Source organism: Oculina patagonica, chromosome 13, assembly GCF_052425735.1.
Source record: "Oculina patagonica isolate OP01 chromosome 13, crgOcupat, whole genome shotgun sequence".
In the NCBI taxonomy this organism is placed as follows: domain Eukaryota; kingdom Metazoa; phylum Cnidaria; class Anthozoa; order Scleractinia; family Oculinidae; genus Oculina; species Oculina patagonica.
The window spans coordinates 28,522,456-28,547,465 of NC_135770.1; the positions used below are offsets into that span (position 1 = coordinate 28,522,456).

At 39.1% G+C, this 25,010-nt stretch overlaps 2 protein-coding genes across 3 annotated transcripts in view; both read left to right on the forward strand.

Annotated features, from left to right (window-relative positions):
- The first annotated feature begins 1,708 nt into the window (after positions 1-1,708).
- On the forward strand, positions 1,709-13,658 carry LOC144635719 (mitochondrial import inner membrane translocase subunit TIM50-like). Its single transcript, XM_078494801.1, has 10 exons — positions 1,709-2,011; positions 3,178-3,203; positions 4,196-4,217; positions 4,345-4,403; positions 5,340-5,459; positions 6,072-6,179; positions 6,769-6,867; positions 9,174-9,330; positions 9,954-10,156; positions 13,395-13,658. Exons 1-10 carry the CDS (start codon positions 1,738-1,740, stop codon positions 13,413-13,415), a joined length of 1,089 nt encoding a protein of 362 aa, XP_078350927.1. The 5' UTR covers positions 1,709-1,737; the 3' UTR covers positions 13,416-13,658.
- A 5,861-nt stretch (positions 13,659-19,519) lies between these two features.
- Positions 19,520-25,010, forward strand: part of LOC144635718 (delta-like protein 1) — a 36,943-nt gene continuing 31,452 nt past the window's right edge. The window contains exon 1 of one of the 2 annotated variants that reach the window (XM_078494797.1): positions 19,520-19,802. The gene's annotated coding sequence lies outside the window, so the exon portion shown is untranslated. Of the gene's footprint in view, positions 19,803-23,177; positions 23,271-25,010 lie in introns of those variants that run through there. The other variant, XM_078494800.1, reaches the window with a different exon arrangement.

The following is a 25,010-nucleotide window of genomic DNA, read 5'->3' on the forward strand; positions in this document are numbered from 1 at the left end:
TAAAAACAATATTGACAAGTGCCCTGTCATAATTCAGAATTACTCATTAAATTTTTGTTTCATCAAAGTCATTGACAGTTTCTGACAGCGAATGAACCAATGCCAATTTCTTTTGCTGGGGCAGTGGAAAATTTGAACTCGTCTGTTACCAAAGAGAGCACAGTCCATTTTCATTTCTTCATTTGCTTGTCTCCCCTGCACTACTGACTTTAATAGAAGTCACAGCTAGTAGTCTAGCTAAACAGACACTTTACAAGGACTGTGTCTGCTGCCTGTGGGAGGGGAGGGTGGGGAAAAAAGTGCTGTCTGAAATTTGTTTAGTATCTCTTGAACTGTCTGCGAACAAAAAAAAAATGTTTGGAATATTATTTTATGGTTTTTGACACTCATTGATGAAATTTTACGTTTGATGCAAATATGTTGAATAGAGACTGTCTTGCACCAGCATTATTTCAACTGGGTTTTCGAGTCAGACTTATCAGATTAATGTCAAAGTAGGATTAAATTACATTTCTTGTAGAGCTAATCTGTTTCCTTTTTAACACTTCTATTATTATGATCGTGTGTATAACAGTATTGATGTCAATACAGTGCCTTGGTCAATACAAAAACGTAAAAATGATGTTGCAGTGTTGTGTCCAGACCATGTTTGGCGGAATATAACTGGCACCAGGGGAGTTTCCTCTGTGTTGTTTTCACTCTGCGAAGACACTGAGCTACTGTGGTGCACAAGAACGATGTCCTCCTCATTGTCACTTTCTCCTTCACTAGTGTTTTTGTCACTAGTTTGTTTTTGGATGCAAGCCTGCTATGCAGACTATTTTGTTACAAAATAAACACTGCATGGTTGTTAGTAGCCTAGTCCCTGTTTTTGTTTTGTTTTGTTTTGTTGTTTTTTTTTTGGGGGGGGGGGGGTCATTATGTTTTTCTTTTGTTTGGAAGATGGTCAGCATGTTTTCGTTTTGTCTATATGAATCTTGCCAGCCGACCCCCTGGTGGCTCCTTATCTGTTGAAAACTTTGAAAGAAATAAATTTTTCTTAAGCTTTGCAGATGTATAATTTTGAAACCACAATATTTTATTTGTCTTTAAGAAAACAAATTAAAGGAACCTTCATTAACACGAGGCTTGAGTCAGTGAAACTTGGATCACTGTAATGTTACTTATGGTTGTGCAAATGCACCCATAGATGCCCAGGCCTAGGGCTGGCATAAACAGCACACTCTAACATTGTTTTGGTGGTTCGAGAGGGTTGCCACAGGTCAGGATATGGTCAAATAATAATAATAATTTATTATTTTATATTGCGCTTTAAAAAAATAAAAAAAATAAAATTCTTAAAGGACAGGGAAAAGTCAGGGAATTTTATTTTGATTCAGGAAAAATTGACATTTGAAGAAAAGTCAGGGAAAATGAATTTAAAATTATAGCACCTCTGATTAGCATCGTTGGCTGGAAGAAACATTTCAGGTCAGCGATGTTTACTTTTTGAAAGTGGAGGCTGGAGGCTACTATATTTAACATTTTGTATTTAAGGAAATTCCTTCCTTATTCTTCATCCAGTGTTCATTTAATTTGTGATAAAATTCAACTCTGGTTCCAGTCTCCTTGCCATTGGTTTGAGGCAAAAAATACCCACGCCTATAGACACTACAGTAGGGAATACATAAAGTGTCTTTCCGTTGCTGACTTGTATCACCGCTGACCGAATGACACTGTGTGTTCAAATATTTCATCATGGCGGTCGCTATGTCGTCTTCTATTTCCGCTTGTTGCCGATGGTTCGCTTCCAGAATATGCAGCAATGCTTCTTTGATTACACCAGCGGTCCAATTTTCTTCTCTATCATGTACAACAAGAGTTCTTAGACCGGCCACAAGACTGCCATTACGATGTCCGCGTGCATTTTACTACGTTAAACCCAAGGAGAAGAAGGGTCCAAGCATGAGGAGTTGGATGTTGTTTGGAGCTGGCTGTGTAGGGGCGCTTACAGGAGCTGTGGTTTACGTTGGTAAGAGATTTCGTGATAAATATTTGTTGAATATAATTATAATTTAATTGAGTGAAGATTTTTGGACCTGTAGATTTCTTATTGAGTTCTGGGTTTTGTTGCACATGGCCCCGCAAGATTGACCCTTCCCGTCGAAATAAATGCCTCTTTGCAGAGTCATCCCGTTTTACGACCCCTCTTTTACCAGGGCTGTTATTTCCAAAAGTGATTAATACCTCCCGCATCAATACTTATTACTTATGACTAAGACAGCTGAGGGGCAAATAACTAAAATCAGCTAATCAGAATGCATTATATTGGGTTATATTGTAGGTCCAATATTATCATAAAGTCTGTATAATAAGTGACTTATTACATACTTACCAAGCTTGCTGGGGAACACACGGAGAAATCAGTGCCATTATCCTCCTGAGATGCATTCCCCAGGGGAGAACTCGGGATTTCAAGTGACAGGGATGGTCGAATGGGGGCAAAAATAAAAACCCCAAAAAATCCCTAGAGCTTTCAACAAAACTCAAAAATTCCCTTGACCAAAACTTAACCCCCAAAAATCAACAGCAAGCCCTGTTTGTATGTACTTAAATCACAGAGCTACGCAGCCTAAAAAACCCTTCTTATAAATACCCCCCAAAATCCCTGCTTATGACTAAAAAAAAAATACTTGCCAAATTTTCCTACCCCAAAAAATACCAGAGTCGAAAATTTCAACCCCCAAGAAATCCTTTGATTAAATTTACCGTTAGCCAATCAGTAAAAACTCATTTTCTGTAATAAATATGTGTGTTAAATATGTGATTCATAAAATTGTCAAAAAAATTATATTTGAAGGAAAAAAAAAGGCTTGTGATCCCCTCTGCCATCCTATTGAATGAATCATTGAAAGGCAAACTTGTTTTGCCAATATAGATAATAATTTGGATGGACTTAAATGTTGGTATTACCTGTTTTTTTATACATGCATGTTTTTAAGGAGCTCACTGTGTCCCAAATTAATAATTATTGATCCCAAATCAAAATTAAGAAGCAGTTTTTTTGCTACTTGCTTAACCTAAGTTATGAAGGGTGGCAGTTCTAGTCCAGTGCGCTTGTAAATATATTCCCATGCACAAGTTTACCAGTATATTTATGGCTATTGACTTTTTACACTGCTTAATTCTTTTCTTCAGGTTGGCCAGAAAGTGGTCCAGATAATGTAAGTATAGTTTTAACATCATTCTACTGGTAATAATAATTATATTGGTATACATGTATAAGAATCAAAACTCCCTCCAAATATTAGCCTGCGAACAGGCTTTCCGGAGATTTCCGAAGAGCGCTTGGACGGCGCGAAGCGCCGGCGACGAGGTGCGAAGCGCCGAGAAAGAAAGCCTGCACGCATTTCTCAGGATATCGAGTGTTCGCGTCCAAATTTTGGACGCAATGTGCTGATTAGTGGATTTTAATTATTTGTGACGTTGTCGATGTTTTTCATTTCCGGTAGAGACAAAAATCAAAATAGAACGTGTCTGGTTTCAATTGCTCGTTCTTGAGAACGGCGTTGGCGACTTCTTGCCAATTTTTCGAGGCGATATTCTTCGCGAAAAGGATATTCTCCCTTACATCTGGTGTTTGAACATTTGTTCTTCCACTGGGCCACAAGATCAGAATTTTACTCGGGTCGATCGCAGATCAGGGTCGATAATAATCTCAATATTCGGAAGTGCGTCTTCATTCTCGTGAATCGGCCGGTGCTTGAGGTCCTTGAAATTGCATTCCCAGCGATTTTCGAGCACTGGCTCCGACTCTGGGTCTGTGAACTGCATCTTCGGAACTTGGCCGTTGGCTGTCAGAAGAAACTTTCTGTAATTTTTAGCTCGCGGGCGACCTTAGTTTAAATTTGATTTCCGGCGTGCGGTTTAAATGCTTTTGTTTAAATATGACAATTGACAAGCTCAGCAATCTGCGGGGTGCTCGTGGGCGGCATTTGCGATTCTCAGAGATGCGTGCAGGCTTTCCCCTCCATTTTTGCCCCGCCGGCCGAGCGCTCTCCAGAAAGCCTGTTCGCAGGCTATCCAAATATAACCCATTGAACCATTTTTTAAGACGTTTAAATCACCTTAGTTCTATGAAAATAAGCCAACAGCTTATAAATGTAATTTTATGGTATATACTGTCACTGAGTAATTTAAATTTTTCTCCTTATAGACAGAAGATCTATACAAGAATGGTAAGTTCAATGTGTTCTTAAAAATATGATTTCTTAAATAATACTTTTTAGGGAAACTGTTTATAGTTTCAAGTTACAAAAAGTTATATTTTGAGTTCAACTATTAATGGATCATCTTTGTCCACAGCTCCAGTACCTATGCAGTTTATTTATAGAACAAGAGACAAGATCTGGGATTTTTATGAGGTAAGGATATTAACAGTGGCTTGTTGATAAATCACAAAGAGTAACCTGATTTTTTTTATATTGCAACAGAGTGGAACGTTTGGAAGGGGGAGCGGGGGCTGGTGAGGGAAAATAAGAGAATAATCTGTAGACACATTAACGGGTCTACAGATTACAGTCAACTCTCTCTTAGTAGACACCTCTATAAGATGGACACCTCCATAAGACGGACAACGGACACTTTGAAACAGACAATGGACACTTAAAAAAAGTGTTTTTTGTTAGCGAATAATACTTCAAAACTTTGTATCAACATAACGAAAAGTAAGTTAGCCCTAAAAATTATCCGTTATAGCGGAATACTTCTTAGCTTAACTTTGGGCATCGAAGAGGTTGTTTTCTATTACGAGTGTAACAGTTTGTAGAAGCTCTCAACTTTAACTCTAACAAACGAATACGGTTTTATACAGACTTCAAGCAGACATGTATTCATTGTGCATAGTCTTTAAGCTTTATTTTATCTCAGAATTACTGGTGTCACGTTACCTTGACTCTGCATGGGCTGGTCCCGACGGTGTCCATCTTAGAGAGAGTTGACTGTATTCTCTCATTTTCCCTCACCAGTCCCCGCTCCCCCTTCCAAACGTTCCAGTTTAGAAATGGAAAAATAGGACCCTTTATACAGTGTGTCAACTACTTTTTAGGAGAATTGTTGTTGAGCAAACTGTGACATTGCAACATAACAGAGCAAATAATGTACAAAGGGACATCCAGTTTGACTGTAAAATGGGTTTAAAGTTCACAGTTTGATTTTTGTGCCATATTTGTCACACATAGTGATGAGCCATAAAAAGTTTTACAAAAGTTACACTCTTTGCTTTGCAATTGTTCCTACCTCCTGTCCCAAAAAACACAAAGAATTGTTTCAGTAGATGGTTACATCATTTTCTACAACAGATGTTTGCCCAGCCGTCAAGTAAAATGTTATTACCAGAACCTCTTCAAGAGCCATATTATCAGCCCCCTTATACACTGGTGCTGGAATTAAAAGATGTCTTGGTACACCCAGAATATGATGTGAGTACTTGGCAACATGTGCTAAACATGCAGTACAACTCAAATTGAACAAAGATGCTTGGTCCCAAAAGTTTTGTCCTTTTTACCCATTAACCTCACCCCCTCAACCCGCAAAAATAAAGAAAAAAAGAATGGAAAGGAAAAGACAATGTTAGGGTTTATTTGCCTTTCTGGACCTTCTCAGCTGTGCAATGTTGGAGAGGGGGGTGAGGAAAGAAGATTAGAGAATCATCTGTAGCACATTCTATACAGTGTGTCAACTACTTTTGAGAAGGATTGTAGGCCATGCTGCTTCCGACAAATCTGTCACACAAGTATGAACTGGTCGTAGAATCAAGTGAGCCCATAAAATGATAGCAGCATACAAGAAACTCCTGAACAGTTTTGAATAAGGGAGGATTGTGAAACTGGACAAAGTTTACACAATAAAAAGCTAAGCTAAAGGTGATTTTTTTACTGTTTAAACTGCTGTAGAATCCCTAATGAACCGACCACCCATAAAAAGCAATCCTCAAAACTAACAACAAGTTCAACAAGCTTCTTGAAAGTAACGACCCTTTTGAAAATAATGATCTCCAGGAAACGCTTCTGATCTTCATGCATCTTTTTCAGCGTAAAAGTGGCTGGCGTTTCAGGAAACGGCCAGGAGTGGATGCTTTCCTCAACCAGCTTGGCCCACCATTGTTCGAGGTTGTCATTTACACACATGAAGCTGGATTTGTAAGTGTTTCCAATTATGTTATGACAGGATCCCGATCATAAGCAGGAAGACAATTCAGATATAGGAAAAGGGTATGTGAAGCCCAGGGCTCCCTCCCCATTGTGAAGATTACTTGACCATGATTTCTCAATTTGTAGCCTCGTGAAGCTGAAAGTTCCTGCATTTTGGTGACCATTGTTTTATTTTGTTGAGTGAAAGATGAAGTAGCTATGGACTGTTTGTTGTCACACTAACAATGTAAAAAGTTATCACAAGTTTAGCATCCTGATAGTTGTGAAAGATTCATAAAAGCAAGATATCTCTGTTAATTCTAGCTACAGACTTCTCTTTATGAAATGAATATGTGAAATTCATATATTTGTACTGCAGATATAAATTTTAAGCAAATGAAAGATCATCGCAGTAATGTACTCAACTTAAGCAGTCGAGAAAAGCAAGCCTGAAAAAAAAAATTCAGGCTTGAACGTTCAAGCCTGAATTTTTTTCAGGCTTGCATTTATGCGATGATCTTTCATTTGCTTAAGACTTCTCTTTAAAGTTTGAAGTTGCAAAATCTGTATTTGTTGAGGGTTCAATTTTTTTGTACAGAGTGCCTCTCCAGTGGTGGATGGGTTAGATCCCAATGGAATGATCATGTACAGACTTTTTCGAGATGCTACACTTTATACCGATGGCACACACGTAAAGGTGAGAATAAGACAATGAGAATTATATACTGATAGGTTTCTCGCTTGCTTATTGGTTGAGATATGGTCAAATCGCAAGGCAAATTTAGGAAAACTTGAGAAATCATAGCGATCTTTTCAAAAAAAAAAAGGAATCCAGCGTGTTGTGAATTGTCAACTACAACATTTGGGGCGATCTTTCCCACACATTGATGGGCTTCTAGTCGAAAAACTTTTATCTTACAAGCTCTCACACGCGCGTGCGATTTGCACTGACTTTCCATCTAATTTGCTGGCAAATTGTCGGTGTTACTGTGTAAAACAAATTGACCAAATTTTTTCAGGTCTACCCTCTTATAGGCGATAGAAATGACGCCATAAAATGTCCAAAACTTTGCAGTGAAGCCACTTGACAATCGGCTCGTGCTTCCACTTGAGTTTTGAACATTTTATGACAACACTTACAATCTTCAGTGGTTTATAAAAGTGAAAACTTTTGAAAAAAATAATATGATCGATATGTCAAATGGGAGTAGCCAGCATAACGTGGCTAAATTTAATAATAGCAGTAAAAGGAGGCAAAACACACAAAGAACTTCTCACTTCAACTAGAGAGGGCATGTTTACTTTCAACTCGGCTAACAAAGAATGCAGTTGTGAATTTGATATTTGCCACAGTTGTTATCCATCCCTGGTCACCTGTCGTTCTTGACTGTCCTAAACCCTTTGTGGCAAAGGTGGTCCAAAGATATAACACCCTTTACGTGTAGTGTGTAAAATCGAATAGCTGTAAATGTTATCATTTTTCATTAGCTGGATACGTTCCATAAAAGTTTTTGCCATCATTAGTTAGCTGGACCTTTTGACCTGTAGTCCAGCCCACTGAGTCTAAAAATTAGGCCGCTGCTCCGCCTACTTTATTCACTGGTAACCATATGAATATGATATACGTTCCAATAACGCCAACATTCTTGAAACAGGTGTGAGCAGCAAGAGCAAAAGACTGTTTCTGGAATCCTTGCACTCTTTCTTAGGGCCTTTTTATATGGAAGAGAGTTGTCCCTGGTCGGAGGGTTACCCTCTCCCCCGAGCCATCTTCTGCCGAGCGTTTATATGAGAAAGTTGTCCCTGTTGACCGAGCCAAAACTTGGCCCTCTCGATTCAAAATACTGACGAGAGGTGTTCTAAAACATCTATTATGGCTGCTTTTTCTAAAATCGGGAACGCTGAATCATCGACCAAAACCAGTTTTTGGGCTAATTAACCGCCGACTTCGATTTCAATTTATCTGCAATTTTGTTTTTGCCGATTGTAGCGTTTGCGCATGCTCCGTATGTGTTAACTTGTCCCTGGTAGGCGAGGCGGCAAAAGTAACCAAACTGGTTTTTTTCTGCTCGCTCCCCTCCACCCAGGGCCACCCCACCCCCGAGCCAACTTTGCAATTTCTCATGTAAACGGTTCGCTTGTTCGCACCTATTTAGAAAGAAACATATGAAAAGCTCTTTCGTCCGGGGTGGCTCGGTATGGAGGGTAACCCTCCTACCAGGGACAACTCTCCTCCATATAAACAGGCCCTCAGACAAAAACTCTGTAAATGAAAGGGCACTCTTTTCAAGGGTTTACGCATCACTGGCTGCCTCCCTAGGGGACAACGAACAATAACGTCCCAGCTTATTAGAATTCTGTGAATCTCGCGAAATCTGTGAATCTCGGAAGAAGACCGCAGAAGGCGGTCGAAAATTTAGAGACAATTCTACTTTTTAGATCTGTTTTAAACGTTTTTAATTTCTAATTACAGTAGAACCCCGGTAACTCGAACTCTGAAGGGAAACGAAAAACAGTTCGAGTTAGCGGGGTTTCGAGTTATCGGGTCGATTGAATATTTAATATGCCAAGTTAATAATTGATAGTTTACTGATTTTTCAGCACTTTAGTATACAGGACAGTGCAAGTTGAACTTATCTTGTCAGAAACTCTAACACGACCATACATTCTTATGTTAAGAGTGAAAAATGGCTGTCAAATACGTGATCTGATCGTTGCTCTAATCAACGGGCAACCGTGGCGAGTTGCAAGAACCGGAATTCGAGTTATCGGGTTAAATTTGACGCAAATTCTGTTCAAGGGAAACGAAATTTAGTTCGAGTTAGCGGGGTTTTCGAGTTATCCGTGTTCGAGTTAACCGAGTAAAAATTACTGAAAAGTGGGGTCAAATCCAAGGGAAATGGAAGTTAGTTCGAGTAAGCGGGGTTGTTCGAGTTATCCCAGTTCGAGTTACCGGGGTTCTACTGTATATAAATACTTATTTTGAACTTTTTACTTTGACAGGATTTGTCTTCACTCAACCGCGATCTTTCCAAAGTTATCATGATTGACTGTGATGAAAAAGCCCCAAAGGACAACTTACGAAACGCCATTATTCTTAAAAAGTGGGAAGGCGACCCGACGGACAGAAAATTGTATGATCTCATTCCTTTCCTTCAAAGTAAGTGTTGTTAAGTTCTTTTAGTTTTCTTATTGAATTTCGTTACCATATTATGTATAGGAAATTAACGCTCCATAAAATTAACGCGAATTTTTAAACGCGAATTATCGAAAATCGCGTTTTAGGTCCGGTTATTTTTTGTTAGCGTTATTTTCCGCGACGTTATTTAAATGGAGCGTTAATTTCCAAGACCTTAATTTTATTCCAAATACTGAATACTGTCCGAACACATTAGGAAACTAGGAAACAATATCTTTCTTTTCTCTGTACTCCATTTTTCAGTCTTTACAGTAGAAAAGCCTCAAAGATATGTCATCTGCAACATTCCCCCAGTTTATTCTTGCTTTCAAAAGAGCAGCACAGTAACCAAAATATCTTAAAAGATATCAGAAATTGCGTTTTTTCCCTTCATTTCGAAAAATTGCCCCGTCCCTCGCGTTAATTTCCTTTATTTAAAACAAATTTTTCCTCCAATTCGCGTTAATTTCAAAGACCTTATTTAGGGGAGCGTTAATTTTCTATAATAAGGTAATCTGTGTGGTGGACGCGCCAAACATGGGCGCGCAGCCTCTGCACGCACGCACAAATATCCCATAACCCCTTTTCCCGCCATTACTTTATAGCCATAGCCACGTCAAACGTTGAAGACATTCGAGCAGTGTTAGACTTCTATCGACAAGAGGATGACATCATTGAAGCATTCAAACGAAACCAGGCTCGACTTAAAGAAGCAGAGGAGGCGAGAACACCTCAGCAGGGCGCAAGATCTTCATGGTCTGGAGTTTTTGGGAGAGGGTTCAGCTTTGGCCGTTCAAGCAACAAAAGTGTAAGTTAGAAAATTATTGTTTTGTTCCGTTGTTTAGACATGAAATTCCCGCTGTAAGCCTAAATCCTCGATTATCAGTCCTTTACTAGGTTATCACGCCCCTCCCCCTTTCCCAATTTGGGTATCAGCCTTCATTTCGGTTATCAACCCTTTACTCGGTTATCAACCTACCGCCCGGTTATCAACTTTTCACTCGGTTATCAGCCTTGCGCTTGGTTATCAGCCTTAAACTCGGTTATCAGCCCTCTACTCGGGTATCAACCTTCGCTTCCGCTAGGTTATCAGCCCTCAACTGGGTTATCGACCTCCCTTCCCATTTGATTATCAGCCTTTCTCTCGGTTCAGTTATCACTTTTAAAGCTGTTGTCAGTCTTTAACCTACTGGCTATAAGCAGTCTTTCTAAGTTTCGATGTCATCATTTTTTTGGCCATTATTCATCCAACCTCGGTTATACGTAAAATTATAACCTAGCCAATTGTTCTTGTGAGCTTTCCCCCCGAGTATAAGGTTTGTATGCGCGGCTTTGATGGTAACGAAATACCGTAAAATTCCGGTTATAAGCCCCCCCGGTTATAGGCCCATCTACTTGGAAACAAAAAAATACATCCGATTATAAGCCCCCCTCTACCGGATGACAGTACTGAACAGGGCTAAATGTTGCTTTATTATGCGTTTTTAACTTAAAAACGTATTTCGATCAACACTCCCGTGGCTCCTTTCGAAAAGTTTTTTTCATTCCGCTTATAAGCCCTCCCGGATATAAGCCCCTCCGTTTATAAGCCCACCCAAAACCCCTTACGAAGTTGTATAAGCCCAGGGCTTATAACCGGAATTCTACGGTACCCATTTATGGGTTCGTGGTAAATTGCGGGGAAAAGGGGGAAATTTTCTTGTCATTTGATCTTTAAATTTTCATTCGCTTGACCCTTGTTACTTCTTTAGCGGTAAAGCATTTCCTGATTTGACAGTTACTTAGTTTGTAAAAAGTAGCGTCGTGTTAAATATCTGTTTTAGAATTCTAACGTCATATACAAGACAAATTGCTATTTTTATGGTCACTTTTTTCTGTCTGTTCCGTTTTCATCCTGTTTTACAAACAGTAAAAACACGTTGTCAGGCAACGGCCGACAATATTGATGTGATGGCTCTGATCACAGATGTGCGATCGACGTCCAATATCAACTAATCATGCTTAATAGAGGAGCAACCTCAGGGACGTCGCATGTTGAAAAAAAATTACCAATGTTATGAAGCTTTTTGTTTTTAATCAGTCTTAAACTTTCTCATTTGTAGCGATCCTTGTTTATTTTTGGTTTGGTGTTTTTTATCTTAGAAAACTACAATTTCGAGGTTTCCATCAATTAGAAAGTAATTTTGCACTTCAGATAAATGACTTACATAATATCATGCTGCTTCCTTTAATACTAACTCAGCAAAAATCCAATTTTAATCGTCAATTGCTTGCATGGAATATAGCCTTGTCAAGATAAGTGAAGTGCAAGAACGTTTTAATAATAGCTATAATTTGGTATTGGCGTCGATTGGGAAGAATGTTAGTCGCCTTGAAGGAGACTGAGAGACTACAAAAGTGTTGGCCTTCGTGCATTGTTTCGTCCCTTGCAGTGTTTTCGCTTCGTTCACGGAGCAATAATTTTTGTTTATAAATACAAACACGCTAGTCCGAAATTGGGATCAGTTTTATTTTTGTGTAAAATATATCGTCTGCACAAGCGATTTTCGTTTCGAGTGCAGCTCCGATTTCTGACGGCGATAACGCGACGATTTTACGGCCGTGATTATGCGGCGAGATCTCGATTGCATATTGCAACGAGTAGTTTGCGCGAGCAAATTAAGGCCTCCTTAAAATCTAGCTGCAAATTACTGTTCACAAATCGCACTCTAAACTCAGTAAGGCTCGTCTGTACAACGGGTCTATGAGGTTTAAGGGGCGGCGAGTTTTATGGCAGCTTTTTATTGGAATGGTCAGCAATCATTCTTGCGTGACTCAGAGTGATATAGTTATAAGCACGCGTTTAACCTAGAGCGTAATTTAAGTATTTAGTTATATTCTAGTTTATAGGTTTTCATTTATGAAACAAAGATTTCTTTTTATGAAACGAAGATTGAGACTCTAAAGACTTATATTTAGACTTATTAATTATAAGGGAAGAATTGTTCACTTGAATTAGTAGAATAATTATAAAGTACTTAACTCTATTATGAGTGTCGATAAGTGGAGTTTTATTGATTGTTAATATTTCCAATTACAAATCATTAGCGCGTTAAAGACTGAACAAGAACTCCTTTGTTCTTTCTCTCAATCGAATTACCACGAAACCATTTCTAATCTTAGAATTTCCCACGCAGCTAAGAATAAACTATTTAACAGATATTACAACTACAATGTCGACAATTTTCGCGGTCGTTATGTATCGGATGTATAACCTCGAGCCGAAACGGAATGGTTGTGTCACTGACACAACGTGGAAGCGAATATCGTAAATGGCTTTTAGATACATGGCGTTTTAGCAGTTGTGTCGGAAATTGAGAGGGGTATTTCGAATGGAAGCTATTAAAATGTTGTCTCAGTTTAAAAAGAATGGTTAGAGTATTGGTTTCACACGCCGACTGACGCAGCAAAATTCTTCGATACTTTTAGCTTCTTAGTATATGGTCCTCTTTATTATGATATCGCAGGTTGTGCTAAGCTTCATGTTTTACGAAATCCGCCGCTGACTCGAGTCCGGTCTCCGTTTCTCTCCAAGAGCGCGGGCTCAATTTCTCGGGCCGGTGATCGAGGATAACAGTGGGAGTAGGTGGGGGGTCAGTAGTGTTGACACAAATCACACCAACTCCCCCTCCCTTAAGGTTCCCTTTCTTACCCACCCCTCTCTCCAGAAAGTCCCGTTTTAGATCTTTTATTTCTTTTAAATTCTTAACGAGAAATGATATTTTTATAGAAGGCACTTGTGGTGTTTTTAGAGTTAAATAGCGTCACACGCCTTTTTTTGATGTGGTGTTCGGTAAGCGGTGTCACTGTCCTTCATTTCTGATAGGAAGGAATTTAAACTGTTACCGGTCACTTATCCAACATCACTAACGGAACCTTCCATTAAGCCTCTTAGATGGCGTGAAAACTAAGCGTTTTTTTAAGCAAGCAGATCCCTGCAGATCTTAAAATAAGCAAAACGCAGGTGATGACAATAATGACTCGTAAACTCTTAATGTTTCTTGCAGGTAAATCCCGAGAGCAAGTGAGCCTTTCACGAACTACGCTAAGCTTATCAAACAAGTAAGAACGTTACAGAATGAGGTTATCAGCAATGCGGAATAAGGTCTCTTTCCTTCAAAACATAACTGGATTTTACGACGAGAACATTGTATTAAAACGCCTGGTTTTATGTACTGTATCAATGAACAGTCGATATCTTGACACAAGAATGATACGAAGAGATACGCGTATGCTAGGTGGACATCAAAATTAAAGGAGCTGTGTTAAGATGGGTTTTGGTTTTGGATTAAGTCATTTCAGTGTTTTGCGTTTATTGTACAGAATGACCTTCAAATGGAAGAAAACCTCGAAGTATAAGTTTACTAAGGTAAATAAACGGCCAAGAGGTGATACGAGACAGAAAAGCAGCAAGGTTTGGTGAAGATTTCTAAAGACAGATTTCGAACGTCAAACTTGAGCAATTTAGCCTAAGCTGTGACGTAGCTCCTTTAAATCGCGGTTTTTAAGAGGGCACTGCACAAGCTGTTGTGAAAAGTGGTCGTCGCTTAATGTTATTTTCTAATTGGAGACGAATAATCAAAAACTTTTTAGTCTCGAGAGTTTAACTGTACTATTAGTTCCTCTAACTTTTGACATAAACAAGATATTACATAAGCTGTATACTTGAAAAGCTGTGCACTAAAACTCTGTATACAGAGAGAGAAAATAATTAGTTTACATAGCGTGTTGCAAACATGGCAATGTTTTGGGGGACTCTAGAGTTCATGTAAATCCGAGCAGTAGGGTTTACTAAGTGTTTTCGAATACAGAATTCTCCCAAACTTTTTCAAGTGATTGTAACAGGTTATGCAACGAAACTGAGTGGCTGTTTCCTATTTGTTTTTATAACATTAAACAAAATGCAATACGTCACATCAGTGTTGACAACCCTACAGAAGCTATCAGAGCACGCTTTATGGTCAGAATTTTATTTAAAACTAGAACACTCTCCCTTCTTAATTCTAAGTGCAAGCTTGAGAGAACTCCGAAAAAGGTGTAGAAAAACCTGCCTACGGCACGAGATTTCCATAGCTTTTTCCGTTCTCCGAAGCATCTCAGTAGTCTTGTTTCCATAACTAAGAAAATACAAACTGGAAAAAAAGCTTTGTACAAAAAAGTTCTCTATCTCTAGCTAAAGCAGTCGAGTATTATCGCAAAGTATATTTTTATTATAGTAGAAGTTTAAATCGTGTCCAAAAGGCTGCCCTCTAAATTGACGCCTTAGCCGTTTCTTTGAAGAGCCACGTTGTCCGGCTCTACAAGGTGCTGGAATAAAAACTAGTGTTGTTAAATGCAATTAGGACCAACAAATGGACAAGCAGAAAGCTTAAGAGCTCTGAAGTCGCCAGGCAATGTGACGCACTGAGAACAACACCGGCGAATCTCCAAAATATCGCACCAACGACAGTGTCTACTCTTTAGGAACGTTCTGTATTGTTGCAATCATTTACTAAAAGCTCCGTAATAAAGAGTTTTAATTGTCCAGTATTTGACTTTATCGATGAAGATTATGTAAATTGTCAGTTTACGCATTTTTTCTGTTATAAAGATTAAGACGAGTTGTGTATCACTATCGCCAATTGCATTCCCCCATTCAAAAGTTTCTTGCGCTGGGAGTACTTTCCTCAAAATAACAAGGTTTGGTTAGAGGGTGGATAACACTTTATACCGGATAAATCATCATCTGGTGGATAAGTGTACTGAACAAGAGAAAGTGCGCTATCCACTGCATAGTGATTTATCCGCTTCATTGAACAACCGGGACCGAGTGTTTGTATTGGGCTATTTTAGCAAGGAGGAGAAAGCCTGCTGTCCATTTTTGCGTCGGTGAAGGGTCTACTTCTACCCTTCCCCGGACTCTGTAGCGTGAAGAAGTCATCAATATAGTAAAAATGTTTCTGTTGCCTTAGTTTATTGTGAATCCTGAAAAAATAATGACAAAAATGTTTGAAAGATGTCATGTTGAATTTTTACTCTATGGTTAAGTCTGCGTATTGGCCAAGTGATTTACAAACCGACCGACGCTTAACCCGGTTTCTGTAGCAAGAAGCGCTGACTAGGAATATTGCTGTTCATGCTGGATGAGATGCTAGTTGTAAGTCCATCGCAGGTTTCCCCCAGCCTAACACTAACATTTTGTCAGGTCGTCGCATGAATCGACAGTGCACATTCATTCTACTGGGTGGGGAGATACACTATGCTAGGAGAGTTATTTATCTATCCCAAGAACACATCACTGAGACCCTGGCAAACCTCGGTTAGTTTTTTATGTTTCTATGTACCAATCATTAGGCCGATTGCCACGTCCATCGAAGATTCCCTGCTCACTTGTATCAGTTTTTTTGTGCGTCGACATTCCCGTGTTGTGAAAAGAACGTTAGTGTGGACTAACGAATCTATGACGCAAATGCCGAATGATGAAAGTCTCTTATTTCTGCTGACCAGAAAACAAAATCACAAACTAACTAGATGATATTGTCTTAAGTCATAGCTACGCTGAACATTAAACTGTAAGGCAATCAGAAAGAGGATTAATATAGTTTTATTTTGATTTTGAAGAAGGCAGGGGACAACGTTTTCTGAGGCAGTATCGATATTATTCAGTGTAATTACGCTCTTCTTATCTAAGCAAACGTTAAACTCTCTTCAACATGCTTTCAGTGCTTTTCCTTGAAAACAGTTGTTGCAAAACTGTTTCAAATTATTTGACATAGCCTGTAGACAAGTCAAAGGTTGAAAAGAGGGGTTGGAGATCACTACATGACCCACGTCTTAAACTAGCAATGTTCGTCTTTGCAAGCGTCATTTCATTAGGACTGAGTGGGTGCCAATATGGAAGGCGGCGATAGATTCGGCTCCTTAGCGCCCGAACGACGAGCCAACCATACTACAGTCCTGTCATTTAATTTTAACCTGCGTTTAACGGCCATTTTACGACTTTGACGCAGATAAGATATCGCGGCTTAAGTACTGATTCTGCTGACTGGGGAGGTTTTTTTTACATTGACTCTTTGAAAGCAAAGTTCCCTTTTCGCAAGATTATTACTTCAACGCTATAAAAAAGAAAAAGATGCAATGGCTAATCTTGGATATACGAGCTATATCGAGTTTCATTTCCACGTGCCATATCTTGAGATTTATATTTTGCGCTCTAAGAGATTTCACTTACAACCACTGATGCCAGTACTGTCCCGTGACGTCATTCTGACCTAACACAGGGCTCAGAGTGCTGCGCAATCTTTTCCTACTGGGACTTTGATGATAGCGAGCTGTTCTGATCTGCTGGAACAAATTAGAAACAAGCAAGAAAGGTGAAGAGGATATAAAGGAAACGAATATAAGCAAGGTATGTTTTTTTGTACGCAAGTTTGTTGCATTTTACTTTCTGCATAAGAAGGCATTTCTTATCGCAGATTTTTAATTTTTTTTAATGTAAGAGTGCATAGAGAACAGCCTCTCTCTACTGTTATTGCTGCTAACGTCAAAGGCGAAATTCTTATTCAATATATGTGTAAGTTTCTTGATGGGATATTATGCTTATAATATCAACTTCTTGATAGAAAATAGCCGATTATAACTTGGACTTCACTTAATTGCAAGTTTTGTTTTTCATTCTTACTTCCGTACGAGCTCAATTTGCGAAAATGTGTCGATGATTAGTCGCTTCCGACATTCAACAATAGCGACCGCCGCATTCTTTGCCCCGTATGTTTTCTCTAGTTGCTAAGCAACCATCGGGGAAAACATCACGTGGGTGTAATGTTGCCAAGCAACGCCTGAGAAGGTCACGTTCGCTTTGATGACTTAGTCTTGGCGCCAAAAACAAATACTGGATAAACCAGTTTTCTCTTGACCTTATTGTTGACGGCGGCAGATAAAAAAAAAAATGGCAATTTTGGGTACAGTTGCAGTTGATTCTGTACACCTTCGGTTGGTATGGCTTTTTTGAACTTTTTCCTATATTTGTCTTTGGTTTAAGGGCCGACTTTCAAATGTTGATGTAAACACACTTATAAAATCGACTTAACCTTAGTCGGTTCAACGATCACTTCAGTGCAAGGCCAACAAGTTTTAATGAGCTCTTGAGAGTTAAGAGGCCCCGCGCGAGAATGAAATTTTTTTACTGCAGTTTCCGCCGGACTTGGCCTTCAAAACACCGATTTATGCTGACTCAATCGGAATGATAAAGGGGGTTTTATTGTGTAAATATTGACCAGGTTTGTGTATTGTATTGCGTCTTGTGTTTTCTTCCTTACGTTTTCACTTATTTGTTGTAGACAAATCACAGAAACCGCCCTTGTTGTTAACTCTCTTAAAGATCAGTAAACAAAGATAACAGGCGATGTGTCTGCTTACAACGACTTGTCTGTCACATTTAAGGGTTGTTTTGTATTTGATTTGTGTTATATTAATAACGTAAACATCAAAAGTTGTTCATTTTTGAGACAGAAAAACAATCATGTTTTTTTTTTTTGCGTGGTTGCGTCTTTGACTCAAACTACCCCCTGTACGTATAGGGCAAGTAGAAATGTAGCTTTTTCTGGGGAATTTTGCAATCTTTTTTAATTTTTTTTCTAAAGCCTCGGGTACTTTCATTGGCAGTGCTTGTGGTGATTGGATATAGATTAAAGCTAAACTGTTCCATTTCACGTGCTTGGCGGTCAGTTCATGACGCACGAACTGGTGATTAGTAAGCGCAAAGTAACTTAAGGAATTTGCAAACTTGAATACCGCATAATGAAGTGTTACAGAGCCTTTTCAATTCGATCGCCTTTGAGATCTCACAGGGAGCTCTTCCGCTCTCCTCTACGGAAATTTCCAGGGGCTGCTAATACGAATCGAAATGAGCCAGATTTCAAGCGTATTTTTTTTCGTACGAAGCTCAGTTGGCTGGTATTCGTTTGAAGTATTTGGTTGTATTGCCAACTCGGTAAAACATAGTCGTAAGCCGTCAAGTGCTTTTTGATGGTCCTCTTGTAAAAATATTTAGCAGTTTAAACGACATTTTATATAAGAAAAATGTGCGCAACAGTAAAAAAAACCTCATCGTCGAAACGATTTTTACACGTGTCTTGCACTTCTGGCCACACCTTGAGTGACTGAAGACAACTTGGTTTTTTCCTCGATAATTTTTTTACACTTGCGATAGCTTTTAAATGCTTGAATTTGTAAAATTCCTTTAAACAATCAATAGTCAATATAAGAGAGCTAATATAGGATTGTAAAGAAATCGTGTTAGTGCGCAAACCGACAAATAACACTGGATCCTTCGGTTGCGACTTAACACCCCTTGTGGGGTGTTTCACGTTGTTCTGTGTGTGTTTAATAGCGCAATTAGCCGTGGCTATTCTAGACGGAAGGGGCCTTTGTTTGCCTAATTGATCTCGATGAAATCGATTCTAGTTATTAAAATAACTATGACTATGTTAGTATGTTTAAAACTCACCGAGTCTCTTATCGCTTTTTCCGTAATCAATCACTGATTGAGGCGAAAACTTCTGTGTGCTTTTTTTTTTTCGACGCTTCAAGCAATTTGCGGTTTCTCCGTTTAAACAACGTGATAAAATGTATTTGAGAAGTCTGAGAAGATAAAGACGAAAATCGATTTTTAACTTTGGATATCGTGATTGAAATTAATAACTTACCTGCTTACAGTAAAGGTGAATTTTTGACGGATAACCTCACAGTAAAAATATGAGGAATATGAGAATGACAGGCAGATATTTCGTGTCCGCACACATGTTTGACAGGCCGACTGCTATACGCTTCGCTTTAATTTAGGGAAAGGTCGCTCACTCAGAAAGGTTACATTAAATGGTGGTCAATTTTGCGGGTGAAGCTCTAACTGGTGCTTGTGGAGTTTTTCGAGAACCAAATTAGCAAGGTGTAGCAAGTTGCAGTTTTAAATCGCGGAAATGACTCACTTCCGTATTGAAGGAAATCACACCATAATATACCAATGAAAAGGCTATTAGAAGTTCTTGACTGCGAAGCGTGCGCAATTCACTGAAGTATTGACTTGTCGCGCGCAATTTGGACAATGTCAACAATGAATTAAATTTTAACTGTTGCATCAAATTGACGAAAAATAGCCTGCCCGTAAGCCCATATTGAACCGGGTTGTCGTTACTATGCTAAATATTGCCACAAATTAAGTGGCATTGTGAATGGCACCTCCCAGATAGTTCTAATTGTGTGAGCCCTCACGGATATGGCAAGAAAATCTCGCACACTCAGAAGTGGCCAGTATTTTGGATTTAGTTTGGGTCAGGTCAGCGATCGCAGCAGATCGAAGTACACAACTAGACTAGTGTTGACATTGGAGGAGTCGAGTCTCACTTCTCGCAAAGGCACTTACCTTAGAGGGTTTTGAGGTAAGCAAACAAGCTAGATAGTAGTTTATTTACGTTAAAATGCTCTATTACGAAAAAAGTTTTTTTAAGTGATGAAAAGTTTATTTATTTAGACCGGTGAAACTTCCTGCCGGTAGGTAGTTCGTTTACGTTCGACAAGTTTTCAAAGTTCTTGGTTTAGCTTTAATATTCTACCAAAAAAATAGCTTCTTAATGAATAACCTCTTCGTGAAACGTTATTCCGAGTGATGCAGTGACAGAACGAAGAGAAGAGCTTCAACGCATTTGACAACAACCTGTCCTGTCTGAACTTTGGGCGGAGAATTCTCAGCCATTTTATTTCTCAACATGTCCGTTTTACGAAAAATTTCGAACATTCAGTCTACCCTTCCGATGAATGTAACAACCCTGTTGTGGTTTCCTATTGTGTAACTCAGCACGTATAACTATTTTAGCCGTAAATTATAGCAACTAAATGTTTCCGGGGTGGCCATTGAAGGTGTTACAAGAAAACGTGACCTGAAATTCTAAAGAATCAGTTTATGTTGGGTACCCGTGTTAAAACCCTTATAATGCAATTGGCGCTAAATTGACAACTTACTAACTGGAACTGAAGAAGGATTATTATTATAATTATGGTTATAATAACCGATAATTGTTATCACTATTATGATTAATTCCCTCTCACTGAGAAAGCTCAGCTTTGACACAAGCAAATCCTTTAGCTGAAGTTGAACTGATCGAGAGCTCCTTGACAGACGTTGTGTGCGTCTGTTGAATCTTCGAGGATTATTCTAGGCCAAAGCGCGTACGAACTAATATATTCTCTTTGCGTGAGCTTTACTTAACTGTGTTAATGCGTGATGTCGGATTATATTAGCGGAGGTAATTTCCGATATCACAATGAACCAAAAATTGTCGTGTTCATTTTTGTCTTCGATGAAGAAATCACGGCATTGTAGGGTTTTTATTTTGGTTGTTATCGGGAGTTATGGACCCCAAGCACGCTACCAATCTCAAGGTCAATTTTTATTTTTCTCTTGTCAAGCAAAGACAATCGAAATTTACCGAAAGACGGGCATTCCAGTATCGATGTTGAGAGGGCAGTCAATATAAGATGAAAGGATTTCAATAGAAAATCAATTACTGTTGTTAATCCACTATACGCCTCTTAGTTTCGTGGTTCATTGTTTTCACCTTCTGTGGGCGGCTTGGAGTGAGTGCAAGAATTTTAGCGAATGCCTCAACGCCTGGTTATCAGCCCGCCTCGCTTATTAAGCCCACCCGCATCTACGTCTATCCGTCTGAAAAAGCCCTATCCGGCTGTATTCGTGATCCACGTTATAAGCCTTCCTTAAGATGGATTTTTGCATTGTTTATGCCTTACAATTATCTCATTTGTTATACTGCATCATAACCGACTTCACATATAATAGGGTCACTGTTGCACTTAACGAAGAATTTGTAGAAGCGCTACTTCAGTTGCCGTTGCAAACCCCACTATATAAAAGGTGTGAGATATTTAATACATGATAGACAATAAGAATTTCTTAGAAACACAACTAAAGATTTTGCCAAAACAAGTGTGGCATTTCGACCATTACAAGGCGTCCCCAGAATAAGGCTCGGTCGTAGTTGAGTGGAGCTCAAGTCTCCCAGCCAGCAATTGCCGCATTGGTACCACTCCCGAATGGGGTTTACGTGCTTAAACGCCCGTGTTTTAAAAACATTTTAGAATGAACAGCAGCGACATAAAAACATGAAGTTTCGGCGACGACATGTCACCATTATCAAATGCAAATGAGTACAACATAGGTTATGTTATGTACAGAAATAAAAGTATGAAACTACATTAGAACAAAGTGTGGTGTGAGAAAACTAAAGAAAGTACATTCGTTTGTTTATTTGTGATTTAAAAACACGATTCAAAACAATCCCGGAATGATTTTTTTTTTGTGTCCCAGATATAGCCCCTTCCGTTATAAGTCACTTAGTTAGGTCTTCTGTAGATCATATCTCTATTTCAAAAATATGGAGAACTGATTGCATTTGTAAGACCTTGTAATAAATACATTGAAGGTTATCAGTCAAGACCGGGTCGCCGCTACTACAAAGGACCTTATATCCATTTATAGCTTATCAACAGCTTAGCTGAAGATGGGCAAAGAGACCTGTTTAGTATACAGGTATATAGAGATCATTGAAAGTGCTATAACACATCGGTGCATGGTCATTTAGAAGTTTGTTTTTTCTACCTAAATAAGAACTGATATACAGTGGGATCCCGATTTCTTGAACCCTTGATTTCTCGAAGAAGGGGCTTTCTCGTGAAACGTGATTGTTCGTTTTTGTTCTCCGTGATCCGTGATTATAAAATAATATTGTCCGTGAACTGTGAATGGCATGTTTGTCGTGGCACGTGAACTGCAAAAATTTTTTTTGATAATCTTAAAACTTGACAAGAATTCTTTACTCTTATCCGTGAAAACCGACCTGCCGTGCAAGGAATATTTCTTTTGGATACAATTTGCGCGTTGGCTTAATATTTAAGAACAGGTAGTCAGTCATTTTTGCAAAGTTGCCATTTAATACAGGACTAAAAACACTCAATATGGAGGCTTAAGTGTACAAGGCTTCCTCGTCTATGATGTTATTTTCCGTGAAACGTCATTTACCATTTTTAATAGTCGTGGACTGTGCGCATACCCCCCCCCCCCCCCCCCCCCTTTACCGCCGCTCCTCGAAGCTCCCGGTTACTCGAATCAAAAGTCGTTTCCTTTGGATTTACCTCACTCAGTCGAACACTGCAATTTTATTCCCCCCCCCCCCCCTGATTACTCGAACTCCACGAGTTTTCGAACCAATTTTTGTCTCCCTTGGAGGTTCAAGAAATCAGGTTTCTACTGTACCTCAGAAAAGAGAGCAATACTAGCGACGGGGTATGTGTAAGGATACAATTGTCTCTTTCTTTTCTCTCTCTCCCCTCCCTTCGGTTACCAGCGGCAAAGACCCGCCAAGAATTAATGCCAACTTTAAGGGATATCAGCTTTTTTGATAGGTGCAAATCGTCCCTCTCCTTAATTTAAAATTATCTCAACAAGTTCCTTATGTTTAGCTTGCCTTTGGCTATCGATTTTTCACACGTTCGAGCGGTTCTGTGGTGATAAGGGAAGCTTCTTTTTTGGCGAATACCGAGTAAGGAACTCGACTATTTTCTACCAATATTTTAACTCTCCGAAGTGCCTCTTTGCTGTGTTAGTGCTTGATGCGGACTTCAGTTGCTCATTGGTTAGTGTGAGTTTTAGTGACGTACCACCTTCTGTATTGACTTAGTGATATGGGAGGTTGCCAGGAACTGAATTATTTAACTTAATTGCGCAAGGCAGCTAAAGTAGCATTTGAGCTCCGGTCGAGTACAATTTCTACCGTTTGAAGACAGTGGCAGCTAAATGTTGTGCTTCTGTTATCACAAGAAAAGCCTAGAGCACGGTACGTAGAGTTTTTATTATTTTTAGCGGCAGAATGTAAATGGTTTCGGCGACTCACACTTAAGGTTCATTTGCACTACAATAGAGTTTTGGTACGAGATGGATAAAATCCCCTTGTTGATTTTGTCTTTGTTCGCCTGCAGAATACATATTGAATTGGCACCGACGAGTTTCAGTTGTATCCAACCCATTGAATATGGGCCTTAGAGCTACGCTCGATCTTTCTCTTTCTTTCTGTTTCTGTGAGTGAAATGAAAGTTGTCATATAGAAAGCTATGTTTTTTGTTTTCAGGTCTCCTGTGAAAAAACTACTGATCGATTTTTTGAGAATAGTAGTACATAACTTTCGTTGAGTAATACTTGTGTCCTAATTTCATTATAATTAGAAGCTAAGTTCTGTTGTTGGATTACAACAGTAGCTGTTACAAACTTATGCTCTTTTGAATAGTAATTCCCACAATATTTAGTTTTCATCTTTAAAATCGCTGTTGGCACAGACCCAGTGGATTGTAGTTTGTGGATTTACTATAAGTTTTGTACACGTGGGTTCCGGGCAGTGTTTGAATTCATGCCTTCGCTTACCTTATTTCTGCACCGTTCCGTTAAACAACCGTTATGTTGATATTTGGGAAAAGAGAAGCATTGTTTCTCAGCTAATGTTAACCACAAGAATCCACACGACATTCCAACTAAGACAACTACTGTCTTAACTTAATTCGTCTAAATAAAAACAAAACAAGAACCTTCCTCCGGCTGGTGATCAGTTTTTGCCTGTGCTGTTTTGCATGTGCTGTGAGGTCATAATTATGTTTTGCTGTTTAGTTTTACTGTGTTCAGTACAAAAGAACACTGAAAAAGGCAAACCGCCATAAAACAATTATTACACGTTGGGTGTTTACAAAGTAATGGTGGTTATGATTGAAAATAGAATCACCGGGTGACAGGTAGTCATGACAGAAGTGTGAAATTCAAATTGCTTTCCAACCATTGAACGCTTTTTTCTAATTACCGAATTAAGCAGAATCTGATAAAACGTACATTAGATATTTATGATTACTATAGCTTGGCTTTCTTTAAAGTAACATGCGGTTGTACTAAAGCTCGAATCTTAACCCAGCCAGCTGAAAGGTGAAATAACGGGTGTGTGTAAACTGCCAGTAAAGAAGGCGCCAGAAAAGCTTCTAGTTTTGACTATCTGCTGGTAGCCCTGGAGCTGTTTGTGATTCGAGCTACTTCCAGCTACCCAAGAAGGCGAGAGTAACGTTTTGCCTACCACAAACTAGCCCGTTATTTTAGAATTTTGACGGGAATATGCAGCAGGCCTTGTCAATTTTGTAGACTTTGGCAATTGCACTTTATACAGAGCACTACATACAGCCATAGGCCAAGGTAACATGTCTTTATTTAAGGTAAAAAATCCTTTAATCTTCATAAATTACCTGCTACACTACTAATGGAGCCAACTAAAACGTCGCCGCCTTGAAATCCATGCAAATTTGCAATAAGCTGCAATTCGTGTTCATAGCCAGGAGCATTTCAGTTGTTTTCGTTTACCACCGATTGACATGTTCGAGAGGTCATGCAGCTCAGCTGAAGTTACTGAATGGTCGTAAAGGTATGTCAAATACTTCAAGGCGAAAACTAAAACAATCTATTTTTGTTTTGAGTTTCCAACGTGGAAAGCCAGGTGGCCAGCAATTTAGAAAAAAATGTCCCGGATATTGGGCTCAAGTCATGCTCG

Excerpts from the sequence above, each read along its gene's own strand:
- LOC144635719 (XM_078494801.1), top strand. The coding sequence starts at position 1,738 with ATGGCGGTCGCTATGTCGTCTTCTATTTCCGCTTGTTGCCGATGGTTC. Across the intron at positions 4,404-5,339 it reads AGATCTGGGATTTTTATGAG|ATGTTTGCCCAGCCGTCAAG; the intron begins GTAAGGATATTA and ends TTTCTACAACAG. Across the intron at positions 6,868-9,173 it reads CCGATGGCACACACGTAAAG|GATTTGTCTTCACTCAACCG; the intron begins GTGAGAATAAGA and ends TTACTTTGACAG.